Source organism: Ranitomeya variabilis, chromosome 7, assembly GCF_051348905.1.
Source record: "Ranitomeya variabilis isolate aRanVar5 chromosome 7, aRanVar5.hap1, whole genome shotgun sequence".
In the NCBI taxonomy this organism is placed as follows: Eukaryota; Metazoa; Chordata; class Amphibia; order Anura; family Dendrobatidae; genus Ranitomeya; species Ranitomeya variabilis.
The window spans coordinates 207780205-207796375 of NC_135238.1; the positions used below are offsets into that span (position 1 = coordinate 207780205).

General features: G+C 39.5%; 1 protein-coding gene across 3 annotated transcripts in view; it reads left to right on the top strand.

Annotated features, from left to right (window-relative positions):
- Positions 1-16171, top strand: part of STK39 (serine/threonine kinase 39) — a 310745-nt gene that overhangs the window by 233161 nt on the left and 61413 nt on the right. For 2 of the 3 annotated variants that reach the window (XM_077272788.1, XM_077272789.1), the window contains exon 16: positions 12819-12887. The exons of the other annotated variant lie outside the window; for it this stretch is intronic. In XM_077272788.1, the coding sequence (XP_077128903.1) occupies positions 12819-12887 (69 nt within the window). The remainder of the gene's footprint in view (positions 1-12818; positions 12888-16171) is intronic. 3 annotated transcript variants of the gene reach the window in all.

Genomic DNA, 16171 nt, shown 5'->3' on the forward strand with positions numbered 1-16171 from the left:
CCGATTTTGGAAACAAATTGTCCATTTTCTATAATATTCAGAATGCTTGGAGTATGGCACGGCTCAGACAGTGTTCTGCGTTCCGTAGAATAATATAGTTGGGGATTATTTTGGCACCTAAAACATTGATCAGCAAAAGCTCCTCTAAAATTGAAAATTAGTGAACATATGCTGTTAGTAAAGATGGATGCACACATAACATTGTAATTGTTATAACCTGCCGACAATCTAATGCCTAAACTGGGGTTGGGAAATTGCTGCCAGCTAGTGAACTGATGTCAGCGAAAGAAAAATTACCTTGACTCCTTATCTTGTTCCTTTAGATTGCAAAACTATGAGAGAAACCTAAGATAAGAAACAAAATGAGCAAATACCCTCTAATAATTAAATAAATGGTGATCGTCCTTGTAAATAACATAGGGTTGTTAGTTAACATTGTTTTGGTCAAAAAACATAAAAGACATCCCGCCGTGACAAGGTGTATCCCAATCGAGATGCTACCTAACTGTTGTAGTTCACCACACTATGTGTCAGCGGACATTAGAAAAGATAAGGGCAGAGTAGGACCTGGGTCCCAACTCCACTGCCCTTGGAAAACTATATAGACAAAATGGACAGCCTAAAATAGGGGGTCACACCCCTGTATGTATAAAGTACAAAAAAATTAAACCAAAACCTAAAAAACTGAGCCGGAGCATGTGTTACCATAATGGGGGAATACTTTATGAGGTATCTTATCTAGACATCGTTTTTCAAACCTAGATACTTCACTAGTCCCTACTGGTACAACTTCTTTTGGTCAAAGCTGTCATATATGCTTATATGGCATTAGGTTATAAGGTGAGGTAGGAGTCCAGAGCCCCATTTCTTTACCAAACGCTTACTAATCCATTGCAGGCCGCATGCTGCCACTTTCAAGCTCTGCCATTGGTCACCGCTCCCTGGACTCCAATAATGATCCGTAGCCATATCAGTGAGGTGCCAACACCACAAAGGTGGCGGCTACAGGCTGTCATTGCCACATCAACACATCATCACTGGTACCTGGTGAATGGAAACTGGTAGAGAATCCAGGTAGCAGTGGCATAGAAGCGGGAGGGAATTGCAACTTTATTTCCTTATGAATTTATACATTTCCCCCTGGATAAATACAGTCATGGCCAAAAGTATTGGTACCCTTGAAATGTTTTAGAAAATGAAGTATTTCTCATGGAAAATTTATTGCAATTTCACATGTTTTGTTAGACACATCTTTATTTCTTTATTTCCTTTTTTTGTGTATTGCAACAACACAAAAACGGAGAAAAAAAGGCAAATTTGACATCATTTTAAACAAAACCCCCAAAATGGTCCTGACAAAATTGTTGCGACTTTCCAAAATTGTGGGAAAACAACTTTGTTTCAAGCATATGAAGCTTGTTCAAACTCACCAGTAGCAAGTGTGGGCAGTAAGAAAATCACACCTGAAACCAGATTAAAAGGGTTAGGAGTTGACTCAATCTTTGCATTGTGTTTCTATAATGTGCCACACTAAGTATGGAGAACAGAAAGAGGAGAAGAGAACTGTCTGAGGACTTTAGAACCAAAATTGTTGAACAATATCAACAATTTCAAGGTTATAAGTCCATCACAGGGGATCTTGATGTTCCTTTGTCCAGTTTGTCCAATAGGAGTCAGCACAGCATACATTTTTTATCTTCGCTTCGCCTCATGTTCTAACCATGATTTTCTTAAATCTTTTCTTGCAAGTTCTTATAGCTGAAGCTTTAGCTGAACTCCTGTCAGCAGTGTTGGACTGGGGTGGAGATGGCCCATCAGTTCTGTTGACACTGATGGCCCACTGTGCAGCTGCATGCAAATATTACCTTGCCTTCCTTCACGAATTTGTTGATTCTATATCATTATAAACTAGGGAGTTTGTGGAATGAATGAATCAATCAAATCAATCAATCAATGATGAGATGTTGTCTCTGTCTGAACACAGTGAATCAAAAGTATTGGGACAACTACTCCTCATATTGGGGGGAAAGGAGACTTACTCCTGCACAGGGGCCTACCGGTGAATTCACCTGTTCTCCTGTGGGCCAGTCCGAGCCTGCATGTCCTGTTTGAGAAAGGTTTACAAATACATGATCCTCTGACTTTTAGCGTGGAAACTGGCAACTTCTCCTAATGTGTTTTCTTTAAGTAACAGCCAGACTTGAGCAAGTCACGTAGGCAACCTTAAGTAGTTTCTGCTTCTAATGATATATCGAGACATACTGTGAAGCCTAATCAATTTATTATATCATATGCTTTCACAAGAGAGCGAGCTATCAGTCCAATAATACCAGGGTAGATGATAGGAGACCACCTGCACCAGAATGCCCGACATTACGATACAAGATGCTAAGAGATGTCTATTCATTGAACCCACCACCAAAATAAAAATATATTATTTTAGAAGGAAGAAACTCGGCAAACGTGTATGTATTCTGATAAGTTATTCCGGAATTTGCAGCTCTCCAGAAAACCTGTTTCTGCCTGTTCCCCCATACACCACTGAATATATTACATTCCCAAGTCTGTGTTTTCCTAAGCGAAAGCATATTAGTATCATGTTTATACAAATATATGGGAAATCTCAGCTTATAAGAATTGCTGTAACTTAGAGATGGATGCAAATTTGGTATTTTTTAAACATTATACAAAAATCAATTTATTGGCGGAGGAGGGTGGCTAGGAACCAGGCACAGATTATGGCTTTAATCAGTCTGTTGTGCGACAAATGAATTCAAAAATGGCCCCTCGTTAGTCTTAGTTCACATGGATGGATATTGTCATGGCAACCAGATAACGGGACAAATCATAGGTGTCTGAATAAATGGAGTCTCGTGTTATAAAATGTCAGCGGCGATTCATATGGAAATAGTCATCTTCAAATATTATGTAACCAACAGCTCTTTTTTTAGACTGAGCAATACAAGAAAGTTCATTTAAAGGGGGTTAAAGCTACTAATAGTGCTACATGGAGCAGGGGAAAAGCCGGTGAAATCTACATAGGTTGATGGTCATACTACTTGTATAATGAAGAATATGCAAATTGCCTCTTCAGAGAGGAAGAGAACTTGAACTCTAGTGCCACCTATTGGAAGTATCAATCATAAAAGTCAATATCGACCCGTTAACGAGACTTGCCACATGGCGTAGGATGAGAAGCCAAAGCTGAAATTATGCACAAGAAGTTATAATTTGCCTATGGGTGTTTCTTTACTGTGTAGTGTCCTGGATTATCTGCCGTCAATGCTTGACAACACCTTCCCTCTGCTTTTGAGTGATAAGTCTAGTGGTTTCATGGATGGATGCATAGGACATTTAATACTATGGGAATACAAAGTGGATGATCCAACTACTATAGGAATTGAAAATACTTTAAGACATCCTTTATGTAGGTCGTCCTTTAACTTCTTGATCTTCCTTGTTCCTGAAAAGAATGCCAGAACTTGTGAAGACTGACATTTCTACTCATGAAAGTATGTAAAAATCTCCGGCAGTCCCCTGAAAGCTCCGAAAAACATGCTAAACCTTTTTTAATTTTAGAAGTGTATTCTCATGTTAAGCACGTAGTCTAAAGTGACCTCTTGCACCTTTGCCTACTGAGAGAACAGGTGTCCGGTGACCCCCCCATTATCCTTACACTTTAATCGAGTGTTTGCCATGTTTGAGTGCAACTCTATACATTGAGTTATATGAAACTCAAGGAAAACGGTGGTCAGGAATTGATTGATGAAGGTCAACTAACCAGATATCCAGATAGATGAGTCACGGGGTTGGACCCAAACTTGTAAGGCATTCATGACATATATGAATATGTCAGAAATACCTAAAATAGAAACCTTTCTGCCAGATTGGTGGAGATGGCGTTATGGTGTGTGAGCACTTTTTTTTTGGCACATACAATACCTGGGTTCTCTGATAACTGTGGATGGACATTTGGACAGTAGGGCTTACCTAAGCAAGTTCTGTTGGGTATCTTCTGATAGAAAGGCAATGCACCATGGGTCATGGTAGATTGATTCCACGAGCATGGCACTTCTCCGATCTTCATAGCTCCCCAGACCTTGCTCATATATTGCATCTTTAGAAGGAGACCAACAGCACAATGAGAAAAACTCACCAAAGAAAATAAATAATATTCACTATTAATCAAATATAAGACCTACTCAAAATGTGAATATAAAGAATCCAAAATATCAGAACTTAAAATAATTTTATTGTTCACAGTATTAAAAACAAGGAGAAACTGACAGCAAATATCATGAAAAATACCATAGTACAAAAAGATAATAAATACATAATTGGAGGCACGGATCACATGACGTAAAATATACATATATGCATACCACCCCTAAAGATCCTGCCGCCTTCAACTCAAAAATATTTCATGGATCCGTACATTCCTAAACCAAGAATCTGCAACAACCCTAGTCCGTGCCCTCATCATCTCCTGCCTCGACTACTGCAACCTCCTGCTCTGTGGCCTCCCCTCGAACACTCTCGCACCGCTCCAATCTATTCTAAACTCAGCTGCCCGACTAATCCACCTGTCCCCCCGCTATTCCCCGGCCTCTCCCCTCTGTCAATCCCTTCACTGGCTCCCCATTACCCAGAGACTCCAGTACAAAAGCCTAACCATGACATACTAAGCCATCCACAACCTGTCTCCTCCATACATCTGTGTCTCCTGGTACTTTCCTGCACGCTACCTCCGATCCTCACAAGATCTCCTTCTCTACTCCCCTCTTATCTCCTCTTCCCACAATCGCATACAAGATTTCTCTCGCGCATCACCCCTACTCTGGAACCCTCTACCACAACATATCAAGACTCTCACCTACCATCAAAACCTTCAAAAAGAACCTGAAGACCTACCTCTTCCGGCAAGCCTACAACCTGCAGTAACCACCGATCGACCAAACCACTGCAAGATCAGCTCTATCCTCACCTACTGTATTCTCACCCATCCCTTGTAGATTGTGAGCCCTCACGGGCAGGGTCCTCTCTCCTCCTGTACCAGTCGTGACTTGTATTGTTCAAGATTATTATACCTGTTTTTATTATGTATACCCCTCCTCACATGTAAAGCGCCATGGAATAAATGGCGCTATAACAATAAATAATAAATAATCCTCATAAAGTGCAGATTTATAGGCAGACTATAAAACCTGAGTAAAGGGCATAAGTAATATACAATGGAGGATATAACTACAATTTTGTCAGTGATCCGTGACTCCCCAAGACTCCAACTTCTTCCGGGGGCATGTCAAGGTGAGGGGCAGCCGTGCTTATTTATGACCGGCAATCTAAGACTCGTCGGTAACAACGGCACATCGTGTGAAGTCCTGCCTCCTCTATGACACACTTCCTTCCGACGCTCAATGACACGCAAGCACACGGCTATGCGTGTCAGTGTTAGGGAGCGACGGAGGACAGGACAACAACGCATGCGCACCCACCAGGCGGTCACACAGGAAAAGGTAAATCAATATACTGCGTGCATAGAAGCCATAGAGGTGATGGACATTGAACAAATATCACCATATTATCCCCAATATCAAAGATTACTAAGGTGAAAATTGCATAGGTGAACCTATTAGATGTACCAAATAAAATCATTCTATAAATTAGCGTCCTTGGGTGAATAAAGTGCCCACTATTACAGTGCATAATTAAAGATAAAGAAGGTGACATGAGACGTATATCTAAAATATTGATAATCTTTATTATATATAAAGTGATGAGTGAAAGTGCCACTGCATATTGATAATATAGAATCTATGCCTGGACGAATGGCTTTGGATCTAAAGTCCAAAAGAGGTCTAAGCTGCTACTACATGGATGTCTCTAACAAAGCGTCTATTCAGTATAAGGAAAAATAAGGGCAGGAGGAAAATCACATTTGCATTACAACTTTTTTTTATTTTACTACTAAAGATTTTTATTTATGAAGATGTTTAGAACAACTATATATATAAAGTTTTATATAACACAACAAGTCAGGGACTTAATATTTCCATTTTTAATAGCGTTAATATTCTTTTACAGCTAAAGGGCTCTTATCTTATTTTAGATTGTTTAGATCCATTTATGTAACCAATATTGTATTAAGCGCTGAAAGCAAGACAATGCCACTAGTGCTCAGTAACCCTCTCTGAAAATGTCCTATTATTACTTTTTAGTATTATTGTGAAGTGTAAGATTTGTTACCGTACATAAGAAGGGCACTTACATTAATACATTATGCAACAACCTCTCCATATCCAGGTTTTATACTACAGCATAAGTAGATAGTAAAACAGATTTTGGAACATTTGAAGTGAAAGCTTCTGCATTATTCATGCACACGACATACTTTCAATTTTAGTTTTTGTTCTTAACCTTCTTTTTTGCTTTTTACAAGGTAGATCAGTTAGAAATTCATATGTGAGGATCTGAATGGTGTGATTGAAACCAATAAGTAGATAATTGTGTTGGCAGTAAGGCTGGCATCCCATGATACGGCAGCCTCAAGTGACAGCTGTGTCCATCAATGAGTGCATGAGTTTGCTGTACCCCTGAGGTGTCTTCTATAAACTTCTGTGCACATTTATCCCTGCAGGTCAAAAAAGTGGTAATGCATCATATGAATGAAACCTTAAAAAAGCTAGTTAAGTATTTGATGTCAGCAAAGAACCAATTGTCTAAACCGTACCTCCTCTTCTGTTGCCAATATTTACACCTCAACTAATTGTCCGCTTTCGGAAAAATAGATCTCCGGTATTTCCACTTTTACCAACTTTACGGATTATTGTATGCCCTCCCCAACTCTACTTATCCATTTTTGGATTAACTTGGTTTAAGCTCCATCTTTTCTTGGTCTACAATGCTACACACTTACAGAAAATTGATTCTGAAATTTTGGAACAGTCCCAGAAAATTGAGGACAATTGGCATATTTGTATTCAGAGGCTTCATTTGCTTTTCAGGATAAGAACAAAAGAAACAGACATGTTGAAATTCAGCACAAAATCTTCCGTTGCAGAAAAGTTTAGAATGCCCCCATACACATTGGATGGACATCCGGTCCCATTTTTGGTTAGCTCATTTGCTTATTGTCAAGGACAAAGGGACCTTAATTTTAATTAAAATGCATTCTCCAAAGTCTCTTTACTAGTGATGAGCGAGTGTACTCGTTGCTCAGGTTTTCCTGAGCACGCTCGGGTGACCTCCGAGTATTTATGACTGCTCGGAGATTTAGTTTTCATCATGGCAGCTGAATGATTTACAGCTATTAGCCAGGCTAAGTACATGTGGGGGTTGCCTGGTTGCTAGGGAATCCCCACATGTAATCAAGCAGCTTAGTAGCTGTAAATCATTCAGCTGCCGCGATGAAAACTAAATCTCCGAGCAGTCATAAATACTCAGAGGTCACCCGAGCGTGCTCGGGAAAACCAGTTCCAGTTAAAAATAAAATCCTTTTATTGAAGACAATTAAAATTCCAACTCTATAGAGATAATTTGGCAAACATGGTTAAAAATTGCCAGGCATGCTGTAGCTATGCTTTTCAGATGCACTCCGGCATCCTTTGTCAAAGACCATTTTTAACCATGTTTGCCAAATTATCTCTAAGAATTAACACGATCGCTAAACAGCAAAAAAAAAAAATTAAAATGCCAAAATTATGTTTATTTTGGTTTACGCTACATTGCAATAAAATGCAATAACAGGTGATCAAAACATTGTATCTACACCAAAATGTTATTAATAAAAAAACAGCTTAGTGCGCAAAAAAATAAGCCTTCACCCAGACCCAGATCATAAAAAATGGAGACTCTGCAGGTCTCCGAAAATGGCGCCTTTTTTTTTTCTTTTTTACAAATTTTGGATTTTTTTCTTCACCACAAAAGAACCTGTACATGTTTGGTGTCTTTGAACTCATAGTGACCTGAATAATCAAAATGGCAGGTCAGTTTTAGCATTTAGTAAACTTGGTAAAAAAAAAAAGCAACAACTGTTGATTTGCACTTTTTTTGTAATTTTACCGCAGTTTGATTTTTTTTTCCTGTTTTCCAGTACACAATATGTTAAAATGAATGGTGTCATTCAAAAGTACAACTTGTCCCGCAAAAAAAAAAACAAGCCCTCACATGGTTATATTGACCAAAAAATAAAAAAGTTATGGCTCAGGGAAGAAGGGGAGCAAAAAAACGAAGCTGCAAAACGGAAAATGTCCCAGGGATTAAGGGGTTAATCTTATGGAATTGAGGACTGTATTGAAAACACACATAGCGTTTTTGTCTAAATTCCTCATTATTTTGTTTATTTTGTGATGGAAAGATCAATTTAATTTATAATCTATCTAATTATTCATGATTGACTTGTGATGTAATTTCACTTTACACTTGCATACCAGGTCTAGTGGCTTTGCAAGCCCTCCAGTTTCATTTACAGAAATTTAGTAATTACACCAAAGATTTGGTTAACTACATTTTACAGGTTATGCATTTTTTATTAACACACACATTTTTTCCCTTTGATCAAGGATTGGGGGCCAAATTTTTCCCTTTGGCTTGCCAACCTTGTCATGGCATTTTGGGAGTTTTTTTCTTGTTCTCCACCAAGAATGTTTTTGCATCTTCCATTGTCTGGTATGGCAGAAACATCGACGATCTCTTCGTCATTTTGGTGGGGCAATGTATCTACCATTCAAGGCTTTATTCAATATATAGATTCCAATGAGTTCAATCTCAAGTTCACCCACAAACATGACCCTACACACTTTCTTGGATTTAAATTTATTTGGGGAATGCAATCAAATAGTTTCAGCTAAAACGCATTCCAAGCCATGTAGTGGGAACACCATACTAGATGACCCCAGCAGTCACCCAAAACACACAATCCGATCATATTATTGTGGGTGAGCTGATAAGAACAAAGAGGAGTTGTAATAGGGAAGAAAATCTTTATACAGAATTTAATTAGACTTAAAAGGAGAAACTACGGTATTCTAATTGGACTCTCAACAGAGAGTAATTTGTATGTAATTTAATTGAAATGTAATTTCCAACAAAAATGCGAGGAATTGATCTTTCCCTCACAAAATAAACTAAATAATTAAGAATTTAGACCAAAACCGTATGTGTATAGTGTATGTGTATAGTCCTCAATTCCATAAGATTAAAGGTATTAATACATTTCTACCTACACTATGTTCCAAATTATTATGCAAATGACATTTTTCTCTGAGTGTCCTAAATGGTCGGTGCAAATGACAGTCAGTCTAATAAAAGTCATCACCCGTTAGAGTATACATTGAATTTTATTGAAGAAACCTCCCAATGATAACAGTATAATCTCTAAAATGAATAAAAACTCAAAATGCACTGTTCCAAATTATTAGGCACAGTAGAATTTCTAAACATTTGATATGTTTTAAAGAACTGAAAATGCTAATTTGAAGAATTTGCAGCATTAGTAGGTCACATTCACAGAACAAAAAAGCTATTTAACTCCAAAACATCCTAACAGGCCAAGTTACATGTTAACATAGGAACCCGTCTTTGATATCACCCTCACAATTCTTGCATCCATTGAACTTGTGAGTTTTTGGAGAGTTTCTGCTTGTATTTCTTTGCATGAAGTCAGAATAGCCTCCCAGAGCTGCTGTTTTGATGTGAACTGCCTCCCACCCTCATAGATCTTTTGCTTGATGATAATCCAAAGGTTCTCTATAGGGTTGAGGTCAGGGGAAGATGGTGGCCACACCAGGAGTTTATCTCCTTTTATGCCTATAGCAGCCAATGACTCAGATGTATTCTTTGCAGCATGACAGCATTAGATAGTGCATTGTCATGCATGAAGATGCTTCTGCTCCTGAAGGCACGTTTCCGCTTTTTATACCATGGAAGAAAGTTGTCAGTCAGAAACTCTATACACTTTGCAGAGGTCATTTTCACACCTTCAGGAACCTTAAAGGGCCCTACCAGCTGTCCTGGACAAAACATGACTCCTCAACCTCCTTGCTGACGTCGCAGCCTTGTTGGGACATGGTGGCCATCCACCAACCATCCACTACTCCATCCACCTGGACCATCCAGGGTTGCTCGACACTCATCAGCATTCAAGACTGCTTGAAAAATAGTCTTCATGTATGTCTGGGCCCACTGCAACCATTTCTGCTTGTGATCACTGTTTAGGGGTGGCCGAATAGTAGGTTTATGCACCAAAGCAAGCCTTTGAAGGATCCTACACCTTGAGGTTTGAGGGACTCCAGAGGCACCAGCAACTTCAAATAACTTTTTGCTGCTTTGTAATGGTATTTTGGCAGCTGCTCTCTTAATTCAATGAATTTGTCTGGCAGAAACCTTCCTCAATATGCCTTTATCTGCATGAACTCTGTTTCAGTCATAAATCTCTTCATAGTATGATGATCACTCCTATGTTTTCATGAAATATCTAATGTTTTCAAACCTTGTCCAAGGCATTGCACTATTTAACACTTTTCAGCAGCAGAGAGATCCTTTTTATTTCCCATATTGCTTGAAACCTGTGACCTGCTTAATAATGTGGAACATCATTTTTAAGTAGTTTTCCTTTAATTAGAATCACCTGGAAAACTAATTATCACATGTATTTAAGATTGATTTCAGTGATCCATTGAGCCCTGAGACACAATACCATCCATGAGTTTATTTGAAAAACAAAACGATTAAATCTTTATGACACTTAAATCCAATTTGCATAATAATTTGGAACACAGTGTATTTTACATGAAGATGCATCATTAGCATCGATTTTCCAATCAGGGTACAATGTGATTGCGAGGAGGGCACCCACACTTGGGAACATAATTTCTCCCATTACATTTTACATTACAAAACCAAAAAACATGGTTAGATTGTACAAGTTGTTTTCAGATATGGAGGTACCAATTGTAGAAAATGCAAGCAAGCAACAGATAGTAAAATCTATAACAATAATGACAATACTGCAAAATTCAATATCATACAATTAATAAATTGTAATTCATGTAATGTCATTTACAAAAATTGATCCATTAGCAATGTGGATTATGTGGGTTGTACCTCTTAAAAATTAAAAACACGAATATCTGAACACCTTTATGACAAAACGAATACTATCAGCACAAATTGTAATCCTTCATCACTGGCCAGACATTTCATCTCCAACCATTCACGAAATATAGTTTCTTTTCGGATATGTGCAATAGAGCAGATTACAAGTCGCTTTCGGGGAGGAGATATTGGACAGTGTCTCCTCACACGTGAAGCCTTCTGGATATATAATCTTGGTACACGAACTCCTAATGGTTTAAATAAGCGCAATTAAATCATGTTCCATTATTGAAATTGAAGTTTTATGTAAATGGACTGTATTAGGCTACTTTCACACTAGCGTTGTACGACGAATTGCGTCGTTGCGACGTACCGACGCAAGCAGTGAAAGCGCCACACAACGGGGGCAGTGGATGCTGTTTTTCAACGCATCCACTGCCCCATTGTGATGTGCGGGGAGGCGGGGGCGGAGTTCCGGCCGCGCATGCGCGGTCGGAAAAGACGGTCTCGACGCACCAAAAAACGTTACATGCAACGTTTTTTGGTGGCGACGGACTGACGCAACACGACGCAACCGTCGCATGATGGTTGCGACATGTGGCAATGCGTCGCACTGCGTCGCTAATGCAAGTCTATGGAGAAAAAACGCATCCTGCAAGCACTTTTGCAGGATGCGTTTTTTCTACAAAACGACGCATAGCGAAGTGCAGTGCACGACGCTAGTGTGAAAGTAGCCTTATATAAGTAAATTTAAGACCTTCAGCGTGTCACATGACATGTTCAAACAGGTTGATTGGTTATTTCACAATTTAAAGCAGTGCAGTTCTTGTAGGATATCAGCTGTGATAAAGATCAATCTACAATCGAAACGCATCGCTGTACTTTCCCTGTCGTGAGTGTGATTCAGGAGCTTTGAAAAACGTTTTAATCCAATTGAACAAATCTTAGATTTTATTGAAGGAGGTGGAACATAGCAAGTTTATTAAAAGAGTTCCCGTATTGTTCGGACTGTAAGACGCACTGGACTATAAGACGCACCCCAAATTTTTAAGAGGAACATAGGGGAAAAATGTATTGCTTCAAATGAGGGTCCATCTAACAGTTTGAATGCAGCTTACCGGCAGGGGGGTGGCGGCGGTGGTGGAACGGGGTCACAGGAGGTGTTCGAAGGTGTGACACTGAGGGTTGATGTGCTAGAAGGGGGTGTTCGTTGGTGCTCAGCGGTACTCAGTAGTGCATGGGTTCCGGGCTTTCACAAAATGTCTACAACAGCGAGCATCCTTTCCTACCAGCCTGGGACTCGCAGCATCGCACCTCCGAATGCCCCCTCCTCCCATTCCAGGGCTCGCGGGATTGCCTGCAGTATCACCCAACTCCTGCCTCCGTCGCCCCCCCAAGTAAGCTACATTCAGACTATAAAACGCACCCCCATTTTCCTCCCAAATTTGAGGGAAAAAGTGCATCTTATAGTTTGACCATCTTAACGAGTTTACTGATTGGTCCTCAGCTAGCGCATTCTGCATGTCGCAATACACAGTGCAGCACCAATTTCAAAAATTGTTTTTAACCCCAATTCTATGCATTTAATTAAAATAAAAAGCCCCCAAAGATAGTCAATCTTTTTAATGTTTAACACAAGTGCCATGAATTTCTAAGCCCAGTCGGAGCGTGCCCATGTTCTGTCCTGAAGGCATTACTTATGTGCGATCTGTCTCTCTCCGCAGATACAGCAGATGGTGTTTCGCAGGAGCTCTTCTCAGCAGGCCTTGTGGACGGCCATGATGTAGTTATAGGTAAATGACATTTCTTTCTTGGAACTATTACATGAGATTACTTTAGCATTTCAAGGAAATAATTACATTTAACCTTCCTCATATCTCAGAGGATCCCGCCACCAGTTAATGCTTCCATAGATGTTTGCAGGCGTGAAGAGCAAAATACAAGTGCAGCTTTTCAAAATGAAAAATATATTTGCAATTATATTCTAATTATTGCTCCCATGCTCCTGACCGCCCGGCTATTTTACTTATATTAGAAGTTGTTTTTTTTTTGTTTGTTTTTTAAAGAGGAGACTTTTTTTATATGGATTCACTAAACAGCGGATAGGTTAATCATCACGATAATCTTTATGGTGTTTGTGTAATTTAATTTAGATGATACTGCGGAGATACGAGGGTGAAATGTGAAGCTGGAACCTTTAAGTGTGTTGTGCTATTATGATGAGAGAGCAGAGTTGTTTGTGCGCGCGCGGCCTCTCACCTGGGGTAGCGGAGCCGTTCAGTTAATTATTCGAGCAGCTTGGCTGTAATATCTTTTCTATGACTTTCCTCCTCCAGAATGAATCTGCTATCCAAGGCTCTAGCGGTAATTTTAATTAAGCTCTTCAAAGACTTTTTTGGCAGATTTTTGCTTCCCTTCCTGTTATAGTAAACTATTATGTGTTGCGCTCTTTTGGGTTTTTTTGTGTGATTTTTCTTTTTTTTTTTTTTTAATGAAGTGTGAGTTAAACAGACACTTAAATCACTTCTTTGTCTAGTAAGCAGTCACATAATAAAATCGATTGAGCACTGAAGAAAATGCAGCAAACTCAGCTGAACATTTTTGTTTACATTATTTTGGATCATGAAATGTAAAATTGTAGAATCTCTGCAGGACATTTCTCTTCTGAGTTTAGACACTCATCCCGCAGACCTCACCTACTTTACTTACTAATTCACTGTTACATGGGTTGTCTCATGAAAGATATTTATGAAATATTTACAGAATATGCCATAAATTTCGAATAAATATGGGCACAGCTTTTCCGACCCATGTCCGACTACAAGTGAAGTAGCCAGGTGCATCGGCTCTTTCCTTTCATTGATATGGCAGTTCTGAGAACAGAGGAGACAACCCCTTTAATGAAGAAATTATGGTCACAAACAGGGTTCCTATCTAAACTGGGAAATCTGGAAAGGAAAGATATAGAAAAACATGCTAATGAGCTTAACAAGCCTAATTATTGATATACTTGTCTGCAGGATGTGGTCTTTTCCAAAGAGGTCATCTCAAATTCCCAAATGGGTAAAATTGCAAAGTGTGTGCAAAACAATTTACCTTCTGAAGAACGGAGGAATGTTTCATTTGCTTAGATAAGTAATGCGCAGTTGCAAGCTATTTTCTATACAGCTTGGAAGCGCATCTCTGAAGCTGGCCAGATCACTAGATCTGGCCTGCTTTAATGCCCTTGCACTCCTTCAATGCTGCAGGATCAAAGCTGCCTCTGCTAGCAACATGGAAGAGAGTACAGGTCAGATCATCACCACAGCCATGCCATTGGTCAGAACTGTCAATCTTTAGGATGGCACCATCCTCCTGAAATTTGAAAGCCCGAGAGACAGGAGAAGCTCCTGAAGAATGAAAATTAGATGACCTTTAACTTTATTATTTCAAGAGTTGATAGAACTTGCACCTATTCCAAGAACGGAGGTCCCAAGATTATCCTTCCTGGCACACATGCTCAGTCGTAAACAGAACTACCATTAAAGGGGTTGACTTGACTTAAACTACAAGTCCACTGTCACCCTCTATGAATGCAGCATGGGGAATCCTCACATAGCGCACGTTGCACACTGTCAAGATTCTCCAGTGCCGGAAGCGGAAGGGGCATGGCCGCAAGTATAGGATTTGCAAGGCTGGATACCTTCTAGTTGTAATATGACCGGAAGTATGCAAATTGCATACTTGCAGTCACATTACCGCTGCTGTCGGTACCAGCATCGTAAAATCCTCACAGCAAGCTGTGCATGCAATTTGAGGATTTACAAGGCTGCAGTCACATTGAGTGATTGTAGATTTGTAGTTTAAGCCCGGACAATCTCATTAAAGTCAATGGAGTGATGTGCCCATGAACCGTCACTTTTCCACTGAGAGTGGTCCCTATACTTTAGAGGTGCGACAGATCACTGTGGTGGACCCATATTTCACAGGCACTAATCTCATTAATTCCATAAATAGGACAAAAGATGGAGAATGGCAATCATAAAATGTTATTTCAAGGATCCAAAGCAAGGATCTTAGAGGGTGGAGGTAGGGGATCATCTTCTAAAAAAAAGTTTATCTTCTCCCTTCAGTTTGTGTTTGGCATTGCAGCTAAGCCCCACTTTTCAATAGAGATGAGATGATAATGTATACCTCCACAGAATTTCCCATCTAGTAAAAATGACTGACATTGTGAAATAGAACTTTAAATCCATGAAAAAATCTGTCAGCCCAGACGGCTATACAACCTTACACTCCTGAAAGACACGGAGGCTCCTGTTACCAGGCTGGAAATCTGCAAGTTTACTCATTTGCATATCACAGAATTGTACAATCCTATTAAATAGTATTCTGTCATTGAATATATATAGGGAAAATGGGGAAAGAAGGTCATGGAAAGCCGAGAGGCATTTAATGCTGGGAGGATGTTCGTAAATATGTAAATTCGGGCCTAAGTATCCTATTTTTTAACTGACTCAGCTAAAAGAATAGGAGGCCACGTTGAAGGTTGTTGAGCTTCTTTGGATTTCAGTGAAATCTATGCATATTCCAGAAATATTTAAAAAAAAGCAGTAGAATTATATAAAGGCTGTTGGCAGTTTTATGTTTGTTTGTTTTTTTTCTCTTTTCCCCTTACGGCGTGAAAACATGGTGGTTTTCAATGAATAATTTAAAGTTTGCAAAATTCCCCTTGTGTTGGAGAGATACTAAAATCGTTTTTCCCACATAATCCTGCAGTATATGGTGGTGGCGGCGCGGCGGCCAGGCATTCTGTATAATGACATGCAAATACGATCTCACAGTATGTCACTTTTACTTCTCTACTCTGTGACTTGGATCCCTTCAAGCTCGTCCCTGATACATAAAACAACTTTTTTAAGTCTAGCCAAGGGTAAAGAAATGCAGGGCCAGCAAACCTACTGCTGACAGCTGTTTTAACCTCAGCAAGGAGCTGATAGCTTCCTCTGTACTGGGAAACTGGGCTTGGACCTGTTCCAAACTGAAAGCACGGGCGGCGTTCTGTCGTAGTCAGTCTGTTTCTGCCAAGCAATTATTA